We start from the raw sequence: 25,943 nt of genomic DNA, 5'->3' as shown, positions 1-25,943 counted from the left end.
TAAAATCTAAAGAAAGTTGATCTGAACTTTCATCATGATTAATTAAAATCTCCCTGGAAAAGAGCTAAGCATAGAAATTATTTTTATGAGGAACAAATAATTGATTGGCAGGAGAATGGACTAGATCAGATGTTCCCAGATTGGTTTGTGGAACACTCCGGTGGTCCAGAGAAAGGTCAGTGCTTCTCCAGTGCTGGCTGTTCTCTGCCTTTCTAGCTACTTAATTTTATTAAAATAAAAACAGAGAAGTATTTCACTTTTTGATTTTGATAGTCTTTATCCATAAGAGCCGTTCCTGTAGTTGCTAAGGGGTGTTTATACAATCATGGTTGGGAAATGAGACAATTTCCTCACTAAGATATGGCACAAGGTCTATGAAAATGAGAACCCCTAGGCTAATTTGTAGAACACAGTAGGTCTTTTCTTTCTCCTTTATCCATGACACTGTAATCGTCTAGCTTTGTAAATGATGGCTTATCTAGGAAAAGTCTGTGGAGGAGCTGACTGTTTTTGCTTGCTTGTTTGTTTTTGTGTTATTAATTGAATATCAGTTTTAAGTTCCCATGATACGTGAGGGGGGCAGCCACAGTTAGGCAGCCTGGAACTACCTGGTGCAACAACTGCCTGCCCCTCAACTGTAGCCTGTGCACATCCACCTAGGAGTAATTGCTTATAGGGTGAAGGGAAGCAGGGAGATGGCAGAGTCTCATCTCTTTCCATTCTTTCTCTTGGCTGGAAAGATGGACAGATTTTTGGCTCCTTGCAGATCATTTGATGTAAAGGTCCTAAATTGTCTCGTTTCATGATTAGAGTAATAGTCTCTCAAGGGAAAACATCCTTCCAAACAGTATGAAATTAGATTTAGAGGAGTTTTTCTCACAGGAAAGAAGCTAACAGCTTGAAATTGTTTGCCATATTTGAGATATACATGGTGTTTCTTTATAGAATTTGGAGATATATGTATCAGAAGAATTTTCACTCATTTTGAACTTTACCATTTATGTCTTTTCCCATGCATTTTTCTGTGATAGACTGATGAATGTAATGATATATTGATTTATCTCCTGCTAATAATAGCACTTACTATAAATTCCAACAGTTTTCTGTTAAAATTTCTGAAAAAAAAGGGTTCATATGTTTTTTCAAAAACGTTTGACATGATTTGCTTTGAATCTAGACAGTAGTAAAATAAATAATGATAATATACCATTTTTTAAAAAAACTTACATTTATTCTTTCCAGTATAGAGTTTTTAAATCAAATAGCCTTATATGCTTAGCCTGAAAATCTCTCTAGAAACCTTCTGCTCTATTATGCTGATTATGTTTGGCCTGCTTTACTGACACTTTAGGAAGTGCAAAGATCAGAAGTCATGGAAAGTGAGAGTCAATCAATTTAAGGGAAGATGCCAAAACAAACCACAGTCCATCAGAAAAGTATAACTGTGGTTAATACAAATCTGGGGGAAAAAATCATACATAAATCTTATATTATGGAAATATATGGTAAGCTTCCCGCATTTTAGAATGAAAATTAGAGTGTCGATTCGTTTATATTTCAGAATTCACTGATCAGAATGGTAATTTCATAAGTGCCAGTATCCAGTGTAGCAGCAAATATAATGACAATGCTGACTAAATTAGCCACTGAAGCTAAGAAATAATTTGTATATTTATCTGAAGTTTTTCTGAAGCACTATACCATAAAAATACAAGTAAAGAAGTATGACATTAGGTCCTGTTCATCTAGAGAAAATTATCAGTACCATGACTTAAAAATACATGCCTTAAAAAGATCGGTGAGGGGGATTATATTGGAATTTTTATTTGATAGGCATTCTGATGACTTTTTTTGATGAGGCTTTGGGAGAATCTCATCTACTAGTAGAATTTAGGAGATTAAAATCATATTGAGCTCTAGGTTGTGCAACAGGCTCTGGTCCCACCCGAATTTCTGTTCTCCACTCCAGCTCTATAGGTGGCTCAAGGAAGAAATCCACCAGTGTGGGAACTGGCATGAGCGTGCTGCATGGCGATCTGCAGTGCCATGCAGCTCTGCTCTGGAAGCTCTTTCAAGGATTTCTGAAGAAAGACCAAGGTTAGGAGGCCGAGGGGTTGCTGCCCTTGGCATCAGTCTGTGCAGGTTGCCGGTTGTCGAAGGCCAAGTCTGCCCGGGTAGAACAACCCACAGCCCCCTTGGCCCAGCCGCCCCTTGCTGTGCCTCTCACTGGAGCAGAGCACAGCGCTTCCCGGCTCCGGTTTTCAAGGATTTGAAACATGTTTCATCTAATGAATGAACAAGGAGGAAAAATAAATCTGCTTGTAATTAAATATGTGGTTCTACAGGCAGTCTGGACATACTTTTGCTTTTTAATTAATCACAAAAGTCCATTAATTATATAGCTGTGACCCCTGAAAATAAGAAATTAATAGTCATATATTGTCAATTCTAGAATCATTCTGGGGATAATTGTAACAAGACTATTTAGGTCTTGTATAGAATGGCTTCATTAGTGACTCTCACCACCAATGTTATCTCCATTTTACAGAGGAGGTAAGGAGGAAATGCGTGGGCTGCCCTAGATTGCCGTGAACGCTGCCAGGGTCTGGAACTCCCTATTCTGTCTGAGAGGCACCACCGCTCTGATAGCTTTAAAGGATACAGTGATTAAATATATATATATATATATAACATTCATGATTTATTGTGGGCAGAACTCCGTAACAATGGAAGGTTAAAATTCCCCATCTGTAATGAAACTTTTGTTTTCTTGTGTTAATCACTTGATAAATTGTTGGAGGTTTTGGTGTAGGACCGTTTGGTAGCATATACCTTTTGAATCTTTATTTTAATCACAACCTTTAGGAAAGTGAAGCAGTACATTTATTTCTGTGCCCTTTAGATTTTAAGAAAATCATGACCTAACTTGTCTTGGAGAGAGAAATAAATACAAAAGAAACTGATGTTCAGGTCGGTAGGATACACCCCTTCTCATTTTGGCTAGTGCATTGGAGCTAAGGTATTTTGCAGTGGAGCTAAGAATTGAGCACAAAATACATGATTCCTGGACTGTATCTGAGGTTTGCCTTTGACTTTGCAGGTCTTCTCAACTCCTCTGAAATAAATTTTGAATCAGAATGTTCAAAAGTAAACGTGGGTGTATTTTACTGTTAGGCTCTGTCAATAAAATGCAGTTTAATATTATGCATACTCCATTCATAAGAAATCTTGAATCAAAGATGATCGAATATCTTCTCTTAACATGGAAGGAAATATATAAGAATTTCATCTGTCTACTTGAGCCCACCTAAAATCAGCTCCCTGGAGAATAAAGCGTAGATGATTATCCACCCAGACCTTTATATAAATATATATCTTAATAAAATATAAAATAAGTCTGTTTTCCAAGTGTATAAAGAAAAAGGTCCTCATTTTTGAAGATTAGTGTTTTGTGGTTGGCTACAGTGAAAGACAGATTTAAGATGTTAAAAATATTATGTATAAAATATTATCAAATAAATTTGTGATGTATATATGTGTTCATAAGAAAGATTTTCTTTCTCTCCCTGTTCTTTTAGTGAGGTGCTGAGATAAATTGGGCAAGTGACTGGTTTAGTAAGGTGGTCTTCAGAGTCTACGTTTCTACTAGTGCAAAATGACAGCTATGAAAGTCACAAAATGAACAGGGATTAGCATAAATACAGTCTGTAAATACTTTTCATTCCTATAAGTATAAATATTCAATGGCATCTTTGAAACTTTCTTACAATGGTAAGGAAATGAGTCCCCAGTGGATGATGTAACTGAAATGGTATTATAGTCTCTGGTCTACATTGAAAGACTTTATCTCTCCCCTTTTTTTTTTTTTTAATTCAAGAGATACCAGTCTGAAGTATTAGGTTTTCTAATTCAGAAAGTTGAAATTTTTCAAAACAATATGCATCTGTGCTCATCTAAGTTGAGAAAATCATGTTGCTAATACTGTACAACCTGTTTATTTGCTTCCATTTAGAAAAAAAATATCAAAGTAGTCTGAAATACAAAAACGGATGTATATGGTTACTGAGGAAAGACTATTGTATAGAAATCTGCCTAGGAATATTTAGACAGTAAAGTTCAACAAAGTGTGCATTATCATAACATGTCAGGAAGCAAAGCCACCTTTTCAAAATAAAATGACAAGTTCTTAGCTGACATTTGTGGTATGCTCTCTGATAAAGAATACTTCAAAGTACTGCATTTTGCTGCCATTATTGAACATTATCAGAATACTTTGAAAAGTAAACATAAAAATAGCCATTAGTGTCTGAAGAGCGTCCAACTAGGGGGAAGAAACCTGAAGAGTGAATCTATTTTAAGAGGTAAAGTGCATTATATTAGTTCTGTTTTATAAAGTAACAGCTACATTGATAATTAAAGCATGCTTGTTTATACTTTGGATGTGGAAAAGATTGTGCTGGAAAGGGAAGTCTTTCCTATACCTCTTATACAAAGGCAAGAGGTATAAAGCTGTAACTTTTTTCTATATAGTACCAATGACTGTGATGGTTTTAGCACAAGAATTTTGCAGACTTCCGTTTTTATTTGGAAGTCTAGGTGCATTCACTGTAGAGGGCCCTTGTGTTTCTTCCTGACACAAGAAGTGAGCAAGAACTTTACTTATAATAACCTACAGTCTTGTTCAGTGGTAAGCAGCCCTAGTTTTCACAGCCTAGTACTCAGATTACCCACCGGGTTCCATTTAAAACACTGTTATACTCTCAGCCTAACAACATTATCTTTAAACAATAGGGGTTTAAGTTTTCTATGCCAGAAGTCTGCCTCAACTTGGTATGTTGTTATTTTTTTCTTCTTTAAAACTTCAGCCAAAGTTGTGGTACTTCGTTTTGTTAGGCCAAAGTGAGAGAGAAGTATATGGCTTTATCAGAAAAACAAAACAAAAGTGTTTTTTTTTTCCCCCTTAAAAAGTTCTCATTCCCTTATTTTAGGTGAAGCATATGAAACTCATTTGTATTAGGAATGTGCATTTTGTTGAGTTCAATATAATCTGCTCTATTTTTAAGCCTTAGAAATGACCCAAGAGTAGAGACGGAGAGAAAGGAGCCGGGCTTTGCACGTTTATTGCCCTGGCCTGGTTGGAATGAGGAGCATTGCCGAGTTGGGTAAAGACCTAGGGAGGCAAGGCCTCAATGGAGGACCTTGCAGAGAAGTGTTAGAAGGCACAAGAAAGACCAGAAGACCTGCAAACTAGATATCAGTGACAAAACCATCTCAGACTGATGGGGTGGGAAGTGTTAAATTCTTGTGAAATGCTTTAACAGTATGTGTTTTTGAATGGTTCTTCAGAAATACAGAATTTCCATTAGTATATATTAGATACTCAGATTAACAGTATGCTACTGGTTTCTACTACTGCATTAGTTCATGTGGGAGAGACTGGAACAGAGCCTTAGCTGTAATTTTGTGTGTTTTTAATTTTTTCTCAGTATATAATACTCCCTAGTTTTGCTGTCATTTTTTGCTTTGATTGTTTTTCCATTGAGTTGTAACCTCATGAAGTGCTCAGAATAGATATTGGAAGCACATATGCACAGAACAGCATGAGCAAATTAAGTCTGAGGTTTTTTTTTGAGTATTTTGTCCAGATTTAGTATTGTTAATTTAATGCACTTTATTCTTTAATATATTTTAACGTTTAACATTTTTTGCTATATGCTGATCAAAAAGGGCTATCCACTCTGAAAAAAAACCTGCCCAAATCCTTACTACTGTTTGATCTTCCGTTCTTCTGAGGGTTGAGCCTCATTCTCCAAGGTCTTTAGTCTTGAAAGTCTGTTGTATCTGTTAGGTGTCAGCTCTTGAAGAAAATGCCTTTTCTTTACTGCCAGTAGCATGTACTAGTTCAATCCTTACTATGATTTGATGAAGACAACAGAGGCAATGTTTAGCCCTCTGAGAAGCAATTTCTTTACTCTGGAGGGAGTTGTCAGTCTATCCTCTCCCTACTCCAAGCAGCCCCGCAGGGGCACGAGGCAGCCAGCAACAGTGCCGGAAAAGACACCAGGCAGGAGCTGGCCTCGCACACAGATGCTCTGCTGCATTTCTGTTGCAAAATCCTTTCTAGGTATTGACACTGGACTGTTACGTGTTGCCAAGCGTGCCCCATAGCCTCCACTGTTGTTCACGACTGCATGGGATGGCAGAGATAAACAAAAGATAAACTGAAGATGCTTTAAAAGTATCTGACCTGATTACTGAAGGTAATAGAGATAAGAGATAGCATCTAATTGAAATGTCTTCTCAGATGTGATGATTCCAAAACAGATTAAAAAATATACTTTTTTTCACTTTTACTTCAACAACTTCCATGGATTTGGGGATCCATTGGGGATTCAATGGATTTTGGGTAGCCAAGAACAGAATGTAGACTTGTTTCAGACTGATCTTGTTTTAAAATATCAGACATTATATGAACAGAATTATTCTGAGTGTTAAACACACATTTTCAGTAAGAAATACTTTTCAGAAATTTCATACAAATTCCTTGCCTGATAGATTTTTCGTTCTCAGAAAAGAAATATAATTACTTGCTTTTGAAGTACGCATCAGCATATAGTATGCTAATAGCGTGTGCAAACAAAAATTGTGAGAATATTTCCAATATTCATACCCTAGTATCTTAATTCTACCATTTCCAGTAAAAAAATAGATATTCCTTATATTCTTTTTCAAAATGTTAATTTGTAATCTCCACCACTTACCAAAAGAGAGGTCTAGAAATGTAGTACCAAATTTGATATAATCTAGTTTCTGACATAAACGGTTGGTTTTGTTCTGTTAATTTTTATGTATGAACATTGACTACTTGAAGGTGACATAAAACACATTGCTGTTAACAAAATTCACTTGAATGAATTGAAAGTAATTCTCTAAAGTCAAAGAGAGTAAAGTGGTCTAGCTTTACGCGGTTTAACTAGGCTTTTTCGCATTGTAGCACTGACACGTTGAGAATAGTTGTTAGCAACACTTGCCTCTAAACTGACACCTTTCACAATTTAAATGGAAAGATAAATGGAGATGGCAATGCATCATGTTTCAGCTCAGAATTGGTAAGTCCTGCTCAGAGACTCCTACTGAACTTTCACTTAGTGTATTTGTGCAGCTCATCCAGAGCTGGCCTGACAAGGACCTCTGTCATCCTGGTGGTTGGTAATTGTAGCAGTAGTCCTAGACTGCCCTCTCCAGCAGTCTGCCCTTGGTTATGATTTGCAGCTCAGCAAATTGTTCCTGCGCCAGGACTAGCAGTAGTACAAAATCGGCCCCCTATGCTAGTCAGCTACAATTTGGGTGATGTGGAGGGTCATGCTTATCTTCACTTGCTGAGTTCTATCAGGTCTCCCTGTATGGGTTTTTATTTCAGCTTCAGAGAAGAAAGTTCAGGCTGTCCTCTGAGTAGAAAGAAAGCACAAGTTTCTCTTTGTACAAATAATGTTATAATTAAATCCATACCCTTTATTCTGCACCTCATATTCATAATGGATTAAGAATGAGTGTTCTTGCAAGATGTTTAATATATTAAAGTCTTTTGCATCTATAGGTTATTATACAGACACATTTTTCAAAGAAGCCTCAACTGCTGTGTTGTCCTTCTGAAAGCACAACTTTTTAAAAAGAGGTGGAGTTCATACATGTGTGTGGGTAATTCAAGCATTATGGCACCTGTAAGGAGAACAGTTGTTCACATGTATTTTGTGAAATGCACACTGTATGCATAAATTAAAACTCTTTTACAAAAACATGATCCTTTCTGTCTTAAAATACAACAACCCTCCTCCCATCACCAGCAATTTGCTGTCTACCTTGTGCATTTACAGCATTGTAGCGAAAGCTACAAAGTCCTCCATAGTGAATTCAGTGCATAGGGACATAAAGCAATATTCATATATAATGTCACTTAAAAAAAAAAAAAAAAAAAGCTCTGTGTAGTTGTCATTGTTTTTTTTTTTTTTTGGATGGGACATATTGGTAAGAATGGCCTTAGATGAATTTGAAAGAGCTTTTATAATAGATAAGGACAGAGGGGCCAATATGGTTGGCAAGCCAAAGAGGATTGTAAGTATAATAAAAAGTTCATAGACTGTTTCCAGAGGTTTGTTTTGAACTTAGTGAAAACCCCGGAGGTTTGTCTGGTGATAATTTTGTTGGAGAAAGGCAGACATTTGCTTAGAAATCATTTTATTAGTACAAATCTTTAAACTTTAAATCTTTAATCTTTAAATCTTGTCCCATTATCTTATTAATGCCTCTGAGGACCAAAATTTTAAGAAAGGTTATTTATTTTGCAACTGGAGCAGGAATCCAAATGTTAATATGCTTTGGCTAGAAATCTCTCTAACTAGCAAGAGAAATTCTTTCCATGGTAGCTCTCTGGATAGACAGTTTTACATCTGTTCTTGGAAGATACAGGAAATATTTTTTGGTTTTGGTTCTCCTTCTACAGAAGTAAATGTGTATCAGTTTTCATTTTCAGAAATTCTATTGCAAAAGTAGTGTTTAAAATTGATATGAGAGATGACATTTTTAAAGGTGCTATATGGAGCTCAGCCAATATGTAAATGAAAAAAATAGTAAAAATAGTAACATTACAGTATTTGTCAGCAAAGTAAGATGACAATTTAATATCCTTGCCAATTCTATTCTTGTATGATGACACTCCTAATGCTAAATATTTTGAAAGATTCAGTCACTAAATACTGCCAAGATCTGTTTTGTAAAATGTGGAATATTTATCAGATTGATTATACTTTATGAAACCTGAGTTTAATCTTTGGTTTGGGCGTGACAGTGGTATATGCTTCATCATGGGCTGCACAAGCCTCTTTTCACCTCATGTGTATTTGATGAATATGTATGTTCACTTACAAGTATCAGTGCAAGATACTGTTTTCAAGACATGCCAGTAAATATGCCTTGTATATTGAATTATTTTAAACTGTCAATGTTTTTATTATGTTCGTATACTGTCTGTATACTATACCGTGAAGTTATTGATTATCAAGAAAATAAATTTCAGCACAAAGCTAATGTGTCATGATATGCAAGCCCATCAATTGAAAACGGAATAAAAAACATAGATAATATTTTTAAAAGTACTTAAATCCCCAGAATATGCATGAAAGCTTTTTAAATATATTTGGAAAAGTGAGTAAGCTCATAAACGGCAGCTGGGCACTATTATGTTACTTAAAATACAACAAAAAATGAATTGTGTTTTGTTTTGTTTTTGGAATTTGATATAAAGTATTTGTTGTAAATTTTCATGAAACTATTAAGAGTTGAATCTTAGAAATCAAAATTCTTATTTTGATAAAGTAAATGTCCGGAGTTAAATACTGAAATGAGTCTTGCCGTTTGTGTATTAGTTATCCCCTGTTCACTTTTTTCCCACAAAGCATATCTGAAGTTGTGCTCTTCCATCAGTAGAGCTATATTTCCCACAAGAAAACAAGAATTTACTGATTCACATAAATATTGCTTTTATTAAAATAATAATGTTTTATTATCCTGATAAGCAAATGCTATCAAGATGCACTCTACTAGGATAATCATGTAATTCATGTTGATAAAAATACTGGAAAGTGAAAAAGTACAATATGCTGTAGTTTTATAAACGCATTCATCCAAAAATGTCACCGCCTAAATCCAATATATTGCTTTGTAACTGTACATAAGCTCTGTATCTGTAGTGCTGGCACGTTATATTCTAACTTACTCCCTTTTTAAATTATTCCTGTTTCCTGACTCTTTGGATGACTCTAGCACCTTCCAAATATTAGGTTTTGTTTTGAAGAAAGACTGCCAATTGGAAAGTCATTTTCTCTTGAAGAATAAGTTCCTTGTACACTTTCCTTTTTTAACAATTTTAATTTAAATGCATGCTAAGCAAGCAGGCACGTAACAGGGCAACGTGTCAATTGGCATAACACAGTTATCAAGTTTATTTTACGCATAATGATTACTTAGCATAAATGAACAGTGGTAGGAAATGAAAATCCTGAGTTAAATTCCTTATAGCTTTTGTGCCTTTGTTGTTACGTTGTGTTTAGTTGTACTGTTACTGATCTATAAAATTCTCTTTTCCTTTCTTTTTTTTGTAGCTGTTTGAGATTACAGTGCCACTCTCTCATGGCCCCAAACCTGTGACTGTTAGTTTTGCCAATCACACGTCCTGCCGATGCATGTCCAAGTTGGATGTCTACAGACAAGTTCATTCTATCATAAGACGTTCCTTGCCAGCAACACAAACTCAGTAAGTACAGACCAGTTTTCTCTCACACTGTGAGCAAGCCTATGAAACTAGATATAAAACAATGTCCAAAGCTTTCACATTTAAGCTAGATCAATTTATATACACTACTAAAAGCAGAATGCAAAATTTTATAAAGGAATGAATATCATTTTACGCAGGAAGAATGTTACTAAAATAATTAGCAGAGTCCTTTTTATGCAGTTGTGTAGACTGGGGCTAGGTAACTTAAAAATCAAAAGGAATGCTATGAGACTTTTTTCATGGAAAGAGCTGCAATGCAATTGCGGCTTAGAGAAAACATGTAAAATAATTTCATATAACAATATATAATTTTTCAAAGATATGAGTAAGTAGTGAAATACGATGTCATTGGAGGTATGAATGCTCTCAGACAACCAAATTCCAAAGGCTTTTATTCATCTTACTCATTCCTGTCTACAAATTTAGTAACCTATGCATTCTACCTGCAAAGTATGACATTATGATGATCAAGTCAATAAATGATTCAGACCTTTGAAAAGGATAAAATCAGCTTCTTAAATAAATAAATCAAGGAAAGCTATCCAAAAATACTGATTATTGGAAGTAAGGAGTGCTCAAAATTTTCTCTCAAGTTCTATTTTCTTGTGAGCAGCTGTTAAAGAGGAGAAAAAGTCTTTCTGCAAAATTTTTGACTAAAAATCTCTTTGGCCATTTCCACACTCTAGAAGTGAAAACTAAAACAGAATGGGAAGGAGAAATAAAGGGTTAGTGGATAAACCAGAAAATTAGCATATAGATTTGGGACAGGAGCATAGCATCATTTTTTTTTTTCCTTTTCAAAACCTTAAAAAAAAAAACACAAAATAAATTGATACTAAGGCAATTCCTATTAAAAAGCTTAAATATCTCATGCCCTTAATTCTAGAAGACTGAGTGATTTCATGATGTAGTAGAACAAAAATACATAACATTTACAACAAGTATTCTGTAGAAGAACCTAGGGCTAGAAGTGGAACTGAAGTTAATTATATGCATGCTTAATAAGGCAAGTGAATAGGAAAATGTTTACAGAGTTAGTTCTTCCTGTATTTTCATTCAATCAAGTCTTGATGCTTTCTGACATGTGCTCTAGTTCAAGAGCTAGATTATGTTTCATTTCAATGGACATCACTGAATTTTTTATCAAAATTAGCGTCATACGCAGTGGATTGGAAACATATCTGTTAATAACTAATTGCTTAATTAACAGGTTGTAAAAAGTGGAGGGGAAAAAGCGAATAATGAAGTCAGATTATACTGTTGATGGCTCCTCTGTTCTCTCACAGTAAGAGAGGTTGTAATTACTTCTGCAAGTGTTTACTTCAGGCAGAAAACTGTTAACTATATATTTAAATTACAAATAACAACTCAATTGCCTTTAGCAGGGAAGTAAGCATATAGATACAGGGGGACTTAGACCAGTATGCACAGCAAGTAGCTATTTTCTAAGTAAGGAACTTCAAAAGGCTGAGAAATATTAGAACTGAACATAAAAAGCATTTTCTAGTACTAGCAGCATCTTTACTATTTAGGTTCCAGAACCACTGAGGAAATTGATTTTTGTTTTTACATTTTCTTTTTTTTAAAAAAACTTATTTTAAAAGGTTTAAGCTTAAAGTTATTTAGCTGTCTAAAAATGTTGCAGGGTGCCTATAAAGAATTCACTCAGCATTCCTAATTTTCATTGTAAGTTCCCAGTTGGATTCATCAAAGGCATAATCACACAGGAGCTGCATAGTTGCAGTCTAGTCCACAGTACTAATTGTCCTTACTCTCATTCTCATTTTTGTGTATGGGATTGCATGCTCGTTAAACTGTCATAAAGCCAAAACTTGGAAATCTGCTTTTTTGTCACAGCAGCATCTGTACATGTATTTATCTACATGCTCACTTTAATGTAGGCATCATAATGTCTTTTTTGCATGTCATTGTAAGAGTGTAGCCTTTGCTTTTTAAGATAGTAGTACTTATAGGATATGATAGGAATTCAAGGTTGGATTATACCTTGGCATAGGCATACAAAAAGAAAAGAAAGAAGGGGAAAAAATGACATGCCAGACAGTATTGAAATAGTACATGACTTTTTTTTTTTATAACCCCATAAGCTTTTAAAAAATATATATGCAGAGCTTCATCGTGACAGTTAAGGTCTAACGCTTTGGCCTCCCCTTTTCCCTTTTTTTTTTTTTTTTTTTTTTTTTTTTTTTTTTGCTTTTTCCTTCTAAAAACTAGCAGCTACCTTCACATATTTTTGGAGGTAAGGCATGTTAGTTCCTGTTAATCAGTGTTTCAGAATACCTGCTGGATTAATCCTGAGTTGTACTCCTCTGTTCATATAGTATTTCATCAAAAGATGCATTGAATTTTTTTTTTATTTAGAACTATTAGAACTATTTAGACTTTTTTTTATTTAGAAACTTGGCAATTCTTTTCTTTGGGCCTTCGTTATGCATCACATAGATCAAAGTCTCCACGGTGATTTTTTTCCCTGTGTTGTTATAGGTAGGTGCTTACAGAGCAGATGGGCACGTTGTAGGTGTGGCATGGATATATTTTGTACACAGTAAATATTTCTTTCTTGCCTAGTGTCTGTGTGGATACTGCCAGGTAACAAGCTGGCATATATGTTTTCCAAGTTTGACAGTGACTTGGAAGGAGGTAGTGAACTGTTTTTGCAAAATGGTTTCCCTCTGATCTCATTGGTCCTCTTGAGCTTTCCTAAAACGTTGTGATGAATCACTTAAAACTTTCAGCCATAGGAATCTTCCCTTCTATAATTTTCAGTGCTGGCCACCAGGATAGAGTGTGCCAGCAAGCGCTTCCTTTTGCCTGCTGTCTAGATTCCTGACATGGAAATACATAGAGTTCTCTCCGAGTTCTTTGGTAATTTGATTTTGTTATAAACATCATCTTATTATGGTTCTTATGTGCTTGAGGTTTCCTTCACACCGTCACCCCTGGCTAACTTTTGTATTTAGTTTAAAACTTGCCTGGTTAGAGCCAGACTACTCTGGGTTTGAGTTGTTGTTTAAACAGAATACAAGAATATGTCTGTAAATTCTCTGCACAGCTTCTCAAGCAGGAACAGGAGATAGGAAAAAGAACACACATGCCCAGAAGAAAAGTAGCCAAGGAGCACAAGTGAGATCATTAGCAGAAAGAAATGACAATTGACAGCTTGATAAAAGATGAGGCATTGCAGGATAACGTTAAACTACAGCAGTCATTAATGACAAAAAAGCTGCTTAATGTGGTGGAGGGGAGTGGTATCCTTCATAATCGAGGAAGAATGTCCTAGCACCTGCATTTCTGAATGATGAGTAATGCTGCTCCCCAGGGAAAGGGAAAAGAATACTTAAAATGTACAATGTATGTGCTGTTTTACCCGATGAGAATTTTAGTAATAACTGCAGAAACAATGCAGAAATGACTAGATGTATGAAATCAGACATGACTCATTAAAACGTGTAATGTCACCCATGGAGATAAAGAGATTGCAAGTGAGAAAGATCAAATAATATACACGAATAGTCTATTTGTGGAGGACTTACTAGTTGAGTTCAGCCCTCATTTAAAAAGAGACCAGCTGCTGTTGAGGTATTGCACTTTCTTTGGCAGCAGTCCCGGGCTGCACGACCAGCAGCTCTAGAGCACGGAACGGCGAGAAGTTCTTACTGCCTCTCATGTCTGCTGTGAAGAGGCATCACCGATGAAATCTGAAGATATTAGAGTCAAGAACGGATGAGATTCAAGAAAGCTATCTTAAGATTTGGGTGGATGTTGAGAAAGAGTCAGTAAATGACCTAGAATTTTCTTAAAAGGGGAGGAGAATCTCATAATCTGGGCTTATTTGAAAGTTCAGTCTTCAGCGTTAATTTGGAAACCACTATCAGTTGTCTTTTGATGGATGTAGGTGTGGAACCATATTTGTACTGTAAAGAGCAATGTGGAAAATTTATGCCTGTTAGCACCTATTTGGTTCACAAGTGATTTTCACCCCGGTCTATTTTGTATGGAAGTTTTACATGTAAGATATATTATAACATAAATCCGTTACTAGGCTGCATTAGGAAATCACCAATAACAGTTTCTACAAATTACAACTAAAACTTGATCTAAGACGAGGCAACATCAACAAATGATTGAAGATTTCTGAAGTGGGGAGAACATAAGGTAATAGATTTGCCAGGAAATGAAATTACAAATTTACTTGTCAGAAGATTTGTTAATGAAAGGGAATAAATGTGATCAGTGCCTACAATCAAGCAATCGAGTTTCTCTCTCTCTCTCTCTTTTTTTTTTTTTTTTTGGTAATAAAATACTAAACTAACAGTGTATTTCATTCCGTAGGTGCCATGTGGCAAACAAGACCTGTCCAAAAAATCATATCTGGAATAATCAAATTTGCCGATGTTTGGCACAACATGATTTTGGTTTCTCGTCTCACCCTGGGGACACGGGTAGGTAATTTTTAAGCATTAGATGCAGTTTCATGTTCTTTTTATCTAAAGGAAAAATAAAAATTCTGAAAATGAAATAGCTGAGACTTTTTAATGCTGTTACTGAATATTGCTTCACTCTTGAATTACTTTTGTTCTTGAAAAACTTCAGGCGTTTTTATCACTATACCACTTGAAAAAATGTGAAAATACATGCAGTTAAAGTTTTCTTAATTATGTAACAATTTTGCCTGATTTCTAGACACATCCGAAGGATTCCATATTTGTGGGCCAAACAAGGAGCTGGATGAAGAAACCTGTCAATGTGTCTGCAAAGGGGGTGTGCGGCCCTCCAGCTGTGGACCTCACAAAGAATTAGATAGAACATCATGTCAGTGCATGTGCAGAAACAAACTTCTCCCTGCTTCCTGTGGGCCCAACAAAGAGTTTGATGAAGATAAATGCCAGTGTGTATGTAAAAAAACCTGTCCAAAACATCAGCCACTAAATCCTGCAAAATGCACCTGTGAATGTACAGAATCTCCCAATAAATGCTTCTTAAAAGGAAAAAGGTTCCACTACCAGACATGCAGGTAACTTAAGTCTTTAAACTTTTCATTATTTTGGGTATAAAATTTTAGCTGTGTTTATTAGCTGTGTTGCTGAATCACAGCATAGCCATAAGTAAGCTATGAAGTTCTTTTTGGTTATTTATTACAACTTTTATCATTTCTAGAAGGAAACAACTAGGCAGAATTAATATTTTGAAGTATATTTAGTTTCCTGTAATCTCTCATATTTATTAGTAGTATTTCATGTAACTTTTTCTTAAAAATAAATAAATAAATCTCTTGGTGAGGATGTAGTATAAATTCAAGTTCCCAGTTTTTATGATATTTAAGAAATCCCAATCTATTTTCTACAAGAACTGAATATTGCACTTCTAATAATTAAAATAGTCCTAACTGGATTTCAGGAGTTAGTTCTAGAGATACCATCATTTTCTTTGTATTGTGTTTGAGTGCTGTAAAGAGCTTTAACTTCTTTTTTGCTTCCAGGGTCAGTAGGACATAGGATACTTCTTGGTGTTTCTTTTTTGCTAAGCACTTCTCCATTTTATTGAGAAAGAGAGAAAGTATTGTATATGGTGTATTGTATTCTGAATTCAGAATTGAATTCTGGTTTCTGGTCTGGTTATGAAGCACATAAATTCTGAAAATCCGGAAATTTCATAAATTATGAAGCACATAAAGAGTAGTAGGGCTTTGAGAGACTTCCCTGAGTTGTTGCTCTGATCTCAGTAAGAGTCATCTTAACATGATGCCATATTAAGAGTTACTGGACCTAGCACAAAGTAATTCTACTCTCAAATAAGCTACACTGGTGAAATAACATATGATTCATGACACTGAAAACACTGAACGAGATCCGACAGTTAGTAAATGTCATGGTTGCTGTCTTCCTCATTCCTTATTGCTTTCCTCATATCCATGTTCATTGGTTGAACTAATTGGCTTGAATGAACATCATTGTAATCCAGACCTCATAGCATAAACAAATTATTACAAAGTGGCAATTTGGTATCCAAAATAAGCATGCAACATATTAACATATCTACAACAATAATAAGAGTAACCACAAACTTGAAACAAAGAAATTGTCTTGGGAGGAGTGTACTGAACTTGCCTTAATATAATATGCTGTAATGTCTTTAAACTGAAGTAAGCATGAATTATCATAATAGATCATAATATCAGTGTTTCATACACATAATATTTAAATACAAGTTTTAAGTATAACTGTTGAAATTTGAAACATATACTTTTCCTCTCTTGACTCAATGCCAGTCTCTCAAAAAAAGGCTCAGACTTGTGCTTTGTCTCCATTATACACCAGAAAGTGTTTAGCATTGTTGTCGCAAGGTTATTTTAGGTCAAATTGTTGTTTTAATAGGAAAAAATAAAGGAAGAGGAGGTCAGGGACAACCACAGATGCTATTTTTGTATAGGTTCTATTTTTTAATTCATATAATGAAATAAATGGAAATTCTCCTGATTTTTAGCTAGTTGTGATTAGTGATTTAAAGATCTTTTTCAATTAAGTTTATTTTATCTAAGTGGTATTTCTGTTCTTTATCCTTTAAGATTTGTCAGAAACATGCAGAACATGTAGGCTCTGATCCTGTGTCAGAATAGACATGGATATAATCTGAAGTATAGATATATCCCCATTGAACTCAGTGAGGAGCTATTTATGCTCTCATTTTCAAGATCAGGCACATTGTGAAATATATGTATATAAATGGCTACTGTATTAGTGAATAAGACAAACAGTCCTGATGAAGACGATGGTAGATTTTCTTACTCATTCTAGACTGTCCTCTCAAACAAGTAGCATATTGATCTGACTGAAGTAGAGAAAAATATTTTTGTGTCTCCAAATTGAGTTTTGATGCATTACTTAAGATTAATACAGCTAGGAAATGCTTGTGTGTGTGTGTATATATGTATATATCACTTATAAAGCCCCATTATTTCTCTCAGCAACATTCTTCTGTCTATTTAATGTCTTTAGTGATGAAAAGTTGAATTGCAAGAATATGGTGTAAGAATATAAACAGAAGTTGTAAATATACGTATTCACTTGAATTATGTGGAATATAAATGTTCCTTAGAGCAATGCCATCATAAATGCCATAGATTTGTATTCCTAAATGATTACGTTTTACTTATGCCCCCTTTTTTCATCTCTTTAGTTGTTACAGACCACCATGTACAGTTCGAACGAAACGCTGTGATGCTGGATTTTATTTCAGTGAAGAAGTGTGCCGCTGTGTACCCACATACTGGAGAAGACCACTCATGAATTAGTGAAGGCAGCACTACTCGCTATTTTGGTGTACATTTTTCCATTAGAACAAACAAACGAACAGCAAAAACTTTGCTAATATTTGGAATTAAATGTTCACCAGAGACCCTGTGGGGCTTTCAGAGACAGAAACATTGTGCTTTTCTCAAGATGTGGAAAGCAAATGAAGAAAATAACTGGGGTTCATGTTTTGTAACGAACTCAGTAAGGACTTATTTTCTGCCAATGACCAAACAGCCTAGGTTCTTCTTGTGATTTTTTTTTTAAGAGATAATGACTATATAATTTATTTCCACTAAAAACATTGTGCAGCATTCCTGTTTATAGCAGTAACAATTGTTAAAGCTCACTGTGATCAATATTTTTATATCATGCAAAGTATGTTTAAAATAAAATGAAAATTGTATTATATAATGGTGAGAATGTTTGATCAACTCTACAGAAAAGAACTACAATTCAGCTATAGTAGTGAAGTGCAAAATAGGAGAAAAAGAGGGGTTAACAGAAAGCACTTTTATGAAAAGAAGAATAATTGAGAATTGAGACCACAGTCACTTTTTCGTATCTTTTGCACATATAGTTTGAAAAATAAGTTATACTTAGCAGTTCATGATATGCTGAATTTGTCTTTAGAGTTAAACTAGTAAAGCAGGAACAAGTAATAACTAATGAAAACACTGGAGATTCTGTACACTGTCCAAGAGTAAGGACTATGTTTAAAGGCCAGCAGCAACTACTTACATTCCAATATGTGCACCATTTATTTTATTACCATTTAGTGTTCCTTAAGAGTAATATAAAATAATGATCTACTGAAGATTATTAACATAAAAATGTCAGCCATGCTTTAACAGAAAATGTTGTAAAATTTACAACTAAACAATTCAGAATGCTTCCATGCAGCTTTACTTTTTTACTGTCTATCACATGTTCTTGGTCAACAGCATATGTGGGTGCCAAAATACTATGAAGGAAAATATTCCACTCAAAATGTGGAAGGACTGCCACCAGTCCAATATGGATTAATGTAATCTTTGCACAAAAAAAAAAAATAGTACTTCTCTTTAGCTGGGAAAGGTTAAATCAAACATCTGCAGCTCTAACAAAAGGTAAGATTTTTAACTTTTATGGCATTAGGAATATGCATAGAACAATCTAGTCAGAATTAAAACAGAAGTTTTCAAATTGTGTAAACTCTATTGAGTATAGAAATGGAATAAGTGAAACAGCAGAGCAAGTTTTTTTGGAATAGTGGTAAGCAAATCTGCAAAATCTTTGTAGAAAGTGCTGGTTCTGAGTATCTGTTTCTAGAAGTGTCATCAATAAACAAGCAACTATTACTATTCCTAGGAAAGTTGGAGTAGAGATCACTTTTTAGATTCTTACATATTTAGGTATCAGAATTCCTAAAACTGGGTGAAAGAAGGCAAGAAGAGAATTCACAAATTCCACTGTTTGCCTTGGGACCCAACACTTCTTCCTAAGGGGACATCCATTTATTATGCAAACAGGCTAAAGTTTAAGTGTACAAATACTGGAGAAGGGCTTTATTATTACATTGCCTCAGCAATCAGATGCAGGGGCAGAACTGTGGATGACTACGGAGCAGCTAAACACAACTTCGTGCTAATACAACAAAACACATTTTCCTATCAGCTGTATTATTAGTCATGCAAATTGTCAGTGTCTGAATAACAGCATCAATCTAATATCAAAAGTTATATGGTCAAAAGTATGTTCAATATTAACTGAAGATCCAGGTATCCATTTCTGGATGTCTTCTGCTGGAAAGAAGCACAAAATATCAAGTAAAGAGCAAACTTTAATCATGCCTCAAGATAAGAAAGGGTTTTAAAGCTCCCAAGCTAAACTTCCCTATTTCTATACATTCAAATATGCAAGAGGTGTGAAGAGAGCACAAACCAAATCTGTAGTTACAAATACAGACCAAGTATTTAGTGCATAATGTAAACATAATGCTTAAATATTTACCTGTGGTTAAAAAAGTAGGAAGTGAAAGCAGAGCAAAATTGCATTCTAACAAGAAATTACATGTGAATTATAAAAAGTCTGTTTATAATATTGTACAAATTTTAAAAGTATCAAACGTACTTAAAAATGTTTTATTATGTATCTGATGCACTTGAAAAGATTTCATGTAGATAGAGCTAATGAAATTATTCTGGTTCAGCAAATGGTCAAATTTCTACTGACAGTGCTGTTATACTCCAAGATCCTAAACCCCATCGTAATCCAAAAGGAGCACTAGATAAGGAACACCTTTTTTTTTTTTTTTTTTTTTTCTCCCTCAAACATCAGCATTCAATAAAAATAGCTTTCTTCAATGCATTTTTGCCCAATTGCTTTATTTTATAAAATATTATTGAATATAAATGATACAAATCACTAAAACCACCTAATGCTTAAAGAAAGCAAAAACCTGACTTTGAAAAAGATTCCACAAATCAGGTTTATAGTTGGGCAAATGACTGGGCAGCAATCCTCACAGATTTGCAGATGAGTAAGCTGATATATGCAGCTGATTGCATGTTCTGGTAGTCAGATTCTCCAGTTCTGCTTTACCCCAAAGTACTGACTTTTTATGATAAGCAAGCACCATAACAAAATAAAACACAATTATCATTGGTATGGGTAACTAATTTTGTGATCTAAAATGTGATTCTGTCTATTTCAACGCTGTTACAAGTCATCTGTATACTTATGCAGGGGAGGAGGAGAAAAATTAAAGTAGAAGCATTAAATGCATGCTGGTGGGTCTGGGTTGTGCTCTATGAAGTAGCTGATACATTAATACCATTTTCAATTTTGAGTTGTTATTCAATTATAATTTCCTTGCAATTTTCATCTGAATTCCAGTTCTCAGTGTGTTCTGTTATTTAAGATAAGTAAGGATGATGAAAACACGCAGCCTAAAAGAACAACTCAAAATAAAGGTGATAATTCTATACACAAAGTATTCTGCACTCACTCTCAATAAAAAGTTTATACTTCCGTTTGTGTAAAATACCCCATAAATATCATCTAGAAAAATACAGAGAAAAGGGAAAGGGAGAAACTGCAGTGAATCACATTTAATAGTAAACAGACATATTCTTGCATTTCATCAGGACTTTACAACATTTCCCTTACTCTCTGAATGTCATATTATATGGAAACCATAAATTATGTAAACAACCCTTCTGTACCTATATTAACTGAAGGACAGAGTATTTACAACATGAGTTGTTATTAGGCTGCTGACATGCTTATTTAATTTATGTTGAACAAGTCAGTACTAAATCAGGTCTTTTTGAAAGACTAAGCATAAAAAGTTGCATGTGATGTACTGTATCATTTTGAAAGGCTTGATGTGGAGATTGCTTTTGATACTCTCATTTTCAGTCTTCAGATCTCAATGACAACCTTAGATGCCCTTGAAATTGAATGTCCCTCTCTGTACTCAAAGCAGATTAGTCTGAGGAAGAGAATGTACATACTTGCTGCATTATTTGAACGTACAAAAGATTTTCCTCTCATAAAAGAATATAAAGGTGACCATAGAATCACAGAATATTTGAGGTTGGAAGGGACCTCCAGAGATCATCACCTCAGAACTTTAAGAACTTCTTTAATATATTCTGAGATTTTTTTCCTTTATTGAAAAAGGTGAAAGTAACAGTGGATAAGTTATTTAATAGGTGGTTTTTGTTCTTCTCTTTCCTCTCTCCCTTTCAGATAAAATACTGAAAAAGAATACAAGACAACGTTCTGATTGCCTGCTGAAATGCTAAGATCAAATGGATCAGGTATTCTTTTTATTTTTTTTTAATCTAATAAACATATAGGCAAAGTCCTAATAAAATTAGGCTTAAATATAGTTTGAAGACTCCAGATTAGACAAAAGTTCTTGAAGGGCTCTGGATAGATCAAACCATTTCATGGAGAATCAAAATTCTTTTTCTAGTTTTGTATATACGTTAATGGAAAGCTTTAACATGTAATTATATATTTACAAACCTGGATTAATTTTTGGCTATACTTTCATGCCCAAATGTAGCGGAAGCTAAACAGTAGCAAGCATCATGAGGTCACCAATTTTACAATAGCAGTGTTCATAAAAATCTGAATAATTTATCATTATATCAGTGTGTTTTATCTATAGTCTTAAGCTATGAACAGGATAAGTTACTCCAGCTTTGGGATGTATTGGATAACTAAACATGGCACATTCCAGAAAAAAAGTCATAAAATCTGATATTTGGCTCTTTTTTGTAAGCATTGCCATTTGTTTGGCACACTACTCTGGAAATTTCTGAAAATCATATAATGCCATTTATTTCTTTTTCTGCTCAGCAAAACATTACCATGAAAATCACGGCTTGTAGATTCAGATATTTATCCCAGTTAAGGGTTCCTGACAGACACTGACCTTTCAACTGAAATTCAGCAAACTCTTTATCAGTTCTGCACGTTTATATCAGCCATATGTGGTCATTGAACTCTTCCCCTTTGCCCCTTTTCTCAACTTGAATTATTTCTTAGATTTCTGGGCCCTATCTCAGTCTCCCCATAAGAATTTCTATACTTCCCTTTTATCCTCTCTCTCACACATGTCACTTAACTCTAACTTTTCAATTGCCCTTCCATATCCAATCCCGCACTACAAATTTTCATTGTCTTCCTTTATAGTGCCATTAAAATTTATTTAAACAATAGAGAGGAAAGAGTAATCATCCCAGCATTAGGTGTTGTCTAATGATTTCCCAACTGTAGCCACACAACAGAAGAAGTGTTAAAAAAGCCTGGAAAGGAGCAACTCCAAACTTTACACGCCAAAGGTGTGCAAGCCACCATTGCCCATCACCCCTGCCCACATGATAATGATGATTATAATGAGATGAGAGCATCCCAGGGCACACATGCAGGCAGAAGTAGCACATGCAGCAATCACTCTAGCAAATTGCTGCTAAAGTGAACATAAAAGGCAATTTATGATGCTGCTCTCCCTGTAAAGAACACGGGCTTAATCCCTGAAATATGGTGAATATTGTCATGTCAGCTTGACATAGTCCTCAGCTATGTCCAGCGCAGCATTTTGAAAGTACATTCAGCCTTGTAATTACGCTACCTTCTCATTCACACTACATGGAGAAAAGCCAGGGCCCCGGGGCAGGTGAGGTGACTGTTGGAACACACCTCAAAAGACCTGAGGTCTGTGCTCCCGCATAGGACACCTCTCCCCACCTCCGTGTATTACCTCACCATGAAGACAGATGAAATGTGGCTCCATGATCCTTCTCAGAAGGATCCCGATGCTGCCACCTTTGAGGAGAGACAGTACATTTAAGTTTAGGCTGCCTTCATAAGGTGAATGTGCAAGGCACAGCCTTGTTCCACAACTAGTAATTTGGATTCAGAGAGCCTCCCAAGTCATAAAATGCTAAGTAAGTTCAACATGGTCCATGAGTAACATTATTGAGTCAAGGTAGATATAGGAGTATTAATATCAGTCATTTCACTGAGCTTTTAATGATTGATTTGAAAGACTGATTCTGAAGTGCAGCACATTATCTGTTAGCAAAGCACTAAAGCACTTTGTGATTTGTACTGCAGTCAGAAAAATCAAGCTATAAATACATGAACTAGTTTGCTGCCTGGCCGGAAGCTCATCTGGAAATAACCTCAAGAGCACGATTAAGATAAGGTCAAAAAAGCAAACACTGAAACATTTTTCTAAGATAAAACCAAGAAGTCAGTTACTTTCACAAAGAAAGATGTAGTACTAGCATGTACATTAATTCCCAACATATATAAGTATATGCATTATGTAGATACTAAGCATTTGGCAAAGGTAATTCAAAAACAAACAAACAAAAAAAGAGTTTTAAAATACATATTACTGTCATCTTGTGCTGGAACAAGCATCGTCCTAATCCCCAAATCATCCATATTCTGCAGGGGACTTTAACCATGAGAAAAGCCTAAATCAGTAGATCAATAGATCAACAGCGAGAGAGAGAGAAAGAGAGAGAGAGAAAGAGAGAGAGAGAAAGATGAGAGAGAGAAAGAGAGAGAGAGAAAGAGAGAGAGAGAAAGAGAGAGAGAGAAAGAGAGAGAGAGAAAGAGAGAGAGAGAGAAAGAGAGAGAGAGAAAGAGAGAGAGAGAAAGAGAGAGAGAGAAAGAGAGAGAGAGAGAGAGAGAGAGAAAGAGAGAGAGAGAGAGAGAGAGAAAGAGAGAGAGAGAGAGAGAAGAGAGAGAGAGAGAGAGAGAAAGAGAGAGAGAGAGAGAGAGAGAAGAAAAAGAGTTTAGCCAAAGGCTATTCAAAACCATGACTTCCGCAGAAGTTGTTATTGCTTTTAATGGGATCACTACAAGACGGTGATCAGTCCTCCTCATTCCTTCAGAGGAACGAGGCCTGGTAAATGTCATCAAACACTCACCTCCTTACAAGTTGTTCCAATATCTTTGATTACTTAAGGAGGGAGGAAGTATATGTAATCTTTGATATAGTAGCATTCTACCTGAAAACTCTTAACAGTACCAAATAGTTAACTATAGCTGTTACAGCAATGCAGCTTGAGAAGATGTTACCTTTAAATTTTTGTTTTCACTTTACGTAAGATCAAATATATATGTTGCAACATAGTAAACAATATGGATATACCCTGAAATTCTCACTAGGTTTTCAGGAGGGTAACAACACCATCAAGTTCAAAGTATGTTTTGTGGAAAACTCTAAGTAGTAATACAGAGAAAATTAAACATCCCATCATTAATAAAGTGATAATAATGATTAAGTACATTTGAAACAATCCCCACTGAGAGCAAAACTCTTTTAGATTCCAAAAGCTTTACAACAGATACTCAGACCAAATTTTGGTCTCTTAACTATGTTGACTAGCAACACAACGATATACCATATCCACATATAATTAGGTCTTAAGCATATCCATGAGCTACCGCAAAAGTTTTATTACTTATCATTTGAGAATCTGTAATGAAGAGGGGAAAAAAAGGACACAAATAGAAAAATAAGGGATTAAATCCATAACTGCCAACAGCAGTAGCTGACTCCTAAACTTAGAGCCCCTCAAAAAATCCACTTATTTGCCACCAATTCATAGATGCAAGTACATTTCCATAGCCTGAAAATGCACTTCTCCAAATACCTACAACTGTATTGTTAGTGCAGCATAACTGTCAACCTGTTTTACCTTCTCTATTATTACCTTCTTTATTTACCCTGTAAAGTAAAATCTAGGATATACTCAGAAAGCACTAACATTCTGTACAACATATATTGAAAAGGTTCTCTTAGTTCCTTTTGTTTGGGTTTTTCTACTTCATCTGAAATAAAGCAGCTTTGAATCAGAAATCGAGAACTTTGATACTATCTATTTCGTTTACTCCCACGTTCTTATAACGTGACAGCAGAAGTTAGGGATGGAACCAGATTGTCCTGGGTGTTATCACTTGTCTACTGTTTAGTCATTCTTGAGCTCTGACAAGCAGGAGAATAAATCATCTTCACCTAGTCCATGTGAATAACTCACCATTCTTCACTTATCTAGGACGAAAAGCCATATTTTCGTTCCTCTAACTAAAAAGCTCTACTGTCATGAGTCTCTGTTGTTCTACAATGTACAAGTAACTATATCTTCTCTGTATTTTTGCTGTAGCTTTATTAATTTGGAGAATATGATACAGTCACAGCTTGTTTTTGCTAAGTTTTCATCTGCCATGTTCATCTTGCCCAGCATGCACCTGATTCTTTTAGAGTGTATCTTGGTTTAAGATGCTAGATGTCAACGTTATTTAACACGTTATATACTTAATTGAAACCAATAAATTTCCATTTAATTAGCTAACATCCTCCCATCTAGTCAGGTATAAACACTGCAAGGATTTATTAAAAATATTTTGAACAAAACAGCCTATTTACTTAAATTCAGAGGGCTTTAAAAATCTATTAAAGAGAAGAATTAGCATTAACTCTAATGGTATTAATTCCTCTTATGTCATTAATAAAATTCTGACTTTTCCATTATACCATCCAGGAAAATCAGCTATCTAAAAGGCAAAACACTGAGCTATTTACACATGTGAAGAGTCTGTGTACCATTTATTACAGTATGATCACCAATTCTCAGTATAACCTCAAGGCAAGAGTCAGCACGAGTTCCAGTTGGCACCACTACACATAGTCTTTGGCAGATTGTAATAACCTCCCTGTGATTCTTCCTTGCTGTATTATTTGCATTCCCTGCAGTAAAACCACTGCAAAACTTCATGGTCCAGCTGCCTTT

General features: G+C 35.1%; 1 protein-coding gene and 1 long non-coding RNA gene across 2 annotated transcripts in view; both read left to right on the top strand.

Moving 5' to 3' along the window:
- Nucleotides 1–18,051, top strand: part of VEGFC (vascular endothelial growth factor C) — a 72,069-nt gene extending 54,018 nt beyond the window's left edge. The window contains exons 4-7 of the mRNA XM_088524623.1: nucleotides 10,158–10,309; nucleotides 14,681–14,790; nucleotides 15,032–15,362; nucleotides 17,525–18,051. Of these exons, the coding sequence (XP_088380749.1) occupies nucleotides 10,158–10,309; nucleotides 14,681–14,790; nucleotides 15,032–15,362; nucleotides 17,525–17,639 (708 nt within the window). The 3' untranslated portion in view covers nucleotides 17,640–18,051. The remainder of the gene's footprint in view (nucleotides 1–10,157; nucleotides 10,310–14,680; nucleotides 14,791–15,031; nucleotides 15,363–17,524) is intronic.
- The window catches only part of LOC148594692 (uncharacterized), a 524,454-nt gene extending 500,567 nt beyond the window's left edge, over nucleotides 1–23,887 (top strand). The window contains exon 2 of the long non-coding RNA XR_015913364.1: nucleotides 23,657–23,887. This is a non-coding gene — a long non-coding RNA (uncharacterized LOC148594692). The remainder of the gene's footprint in view (nucleotides 1–23,656) is intronic.
- Nucleotides 23,888–25,943: the final 2,056 nt, after the last annotated feature.

Source organism: Tinamus guttatus, unplaced genomic scaffold (genome assembly GCF_059628265.1).
Source record: "Tinamus guttatus ecotype Peru unplaced genomic scaffold, ASM5962826v1 Tinamus_guttatus_pri_ptg000213l, whole genome shotgun sequence".
NCBI lineage: Eukaryota > Metazoa > Chordata > Aves > Tinamiformes > Tinamidae > Tinamus > Tinamus guttatus.
The sequence above is the reverse complement of the archived record's forward strand: the minus strand, read 5'-3'. Positions and strand labels throughout refer to the sequence as shown.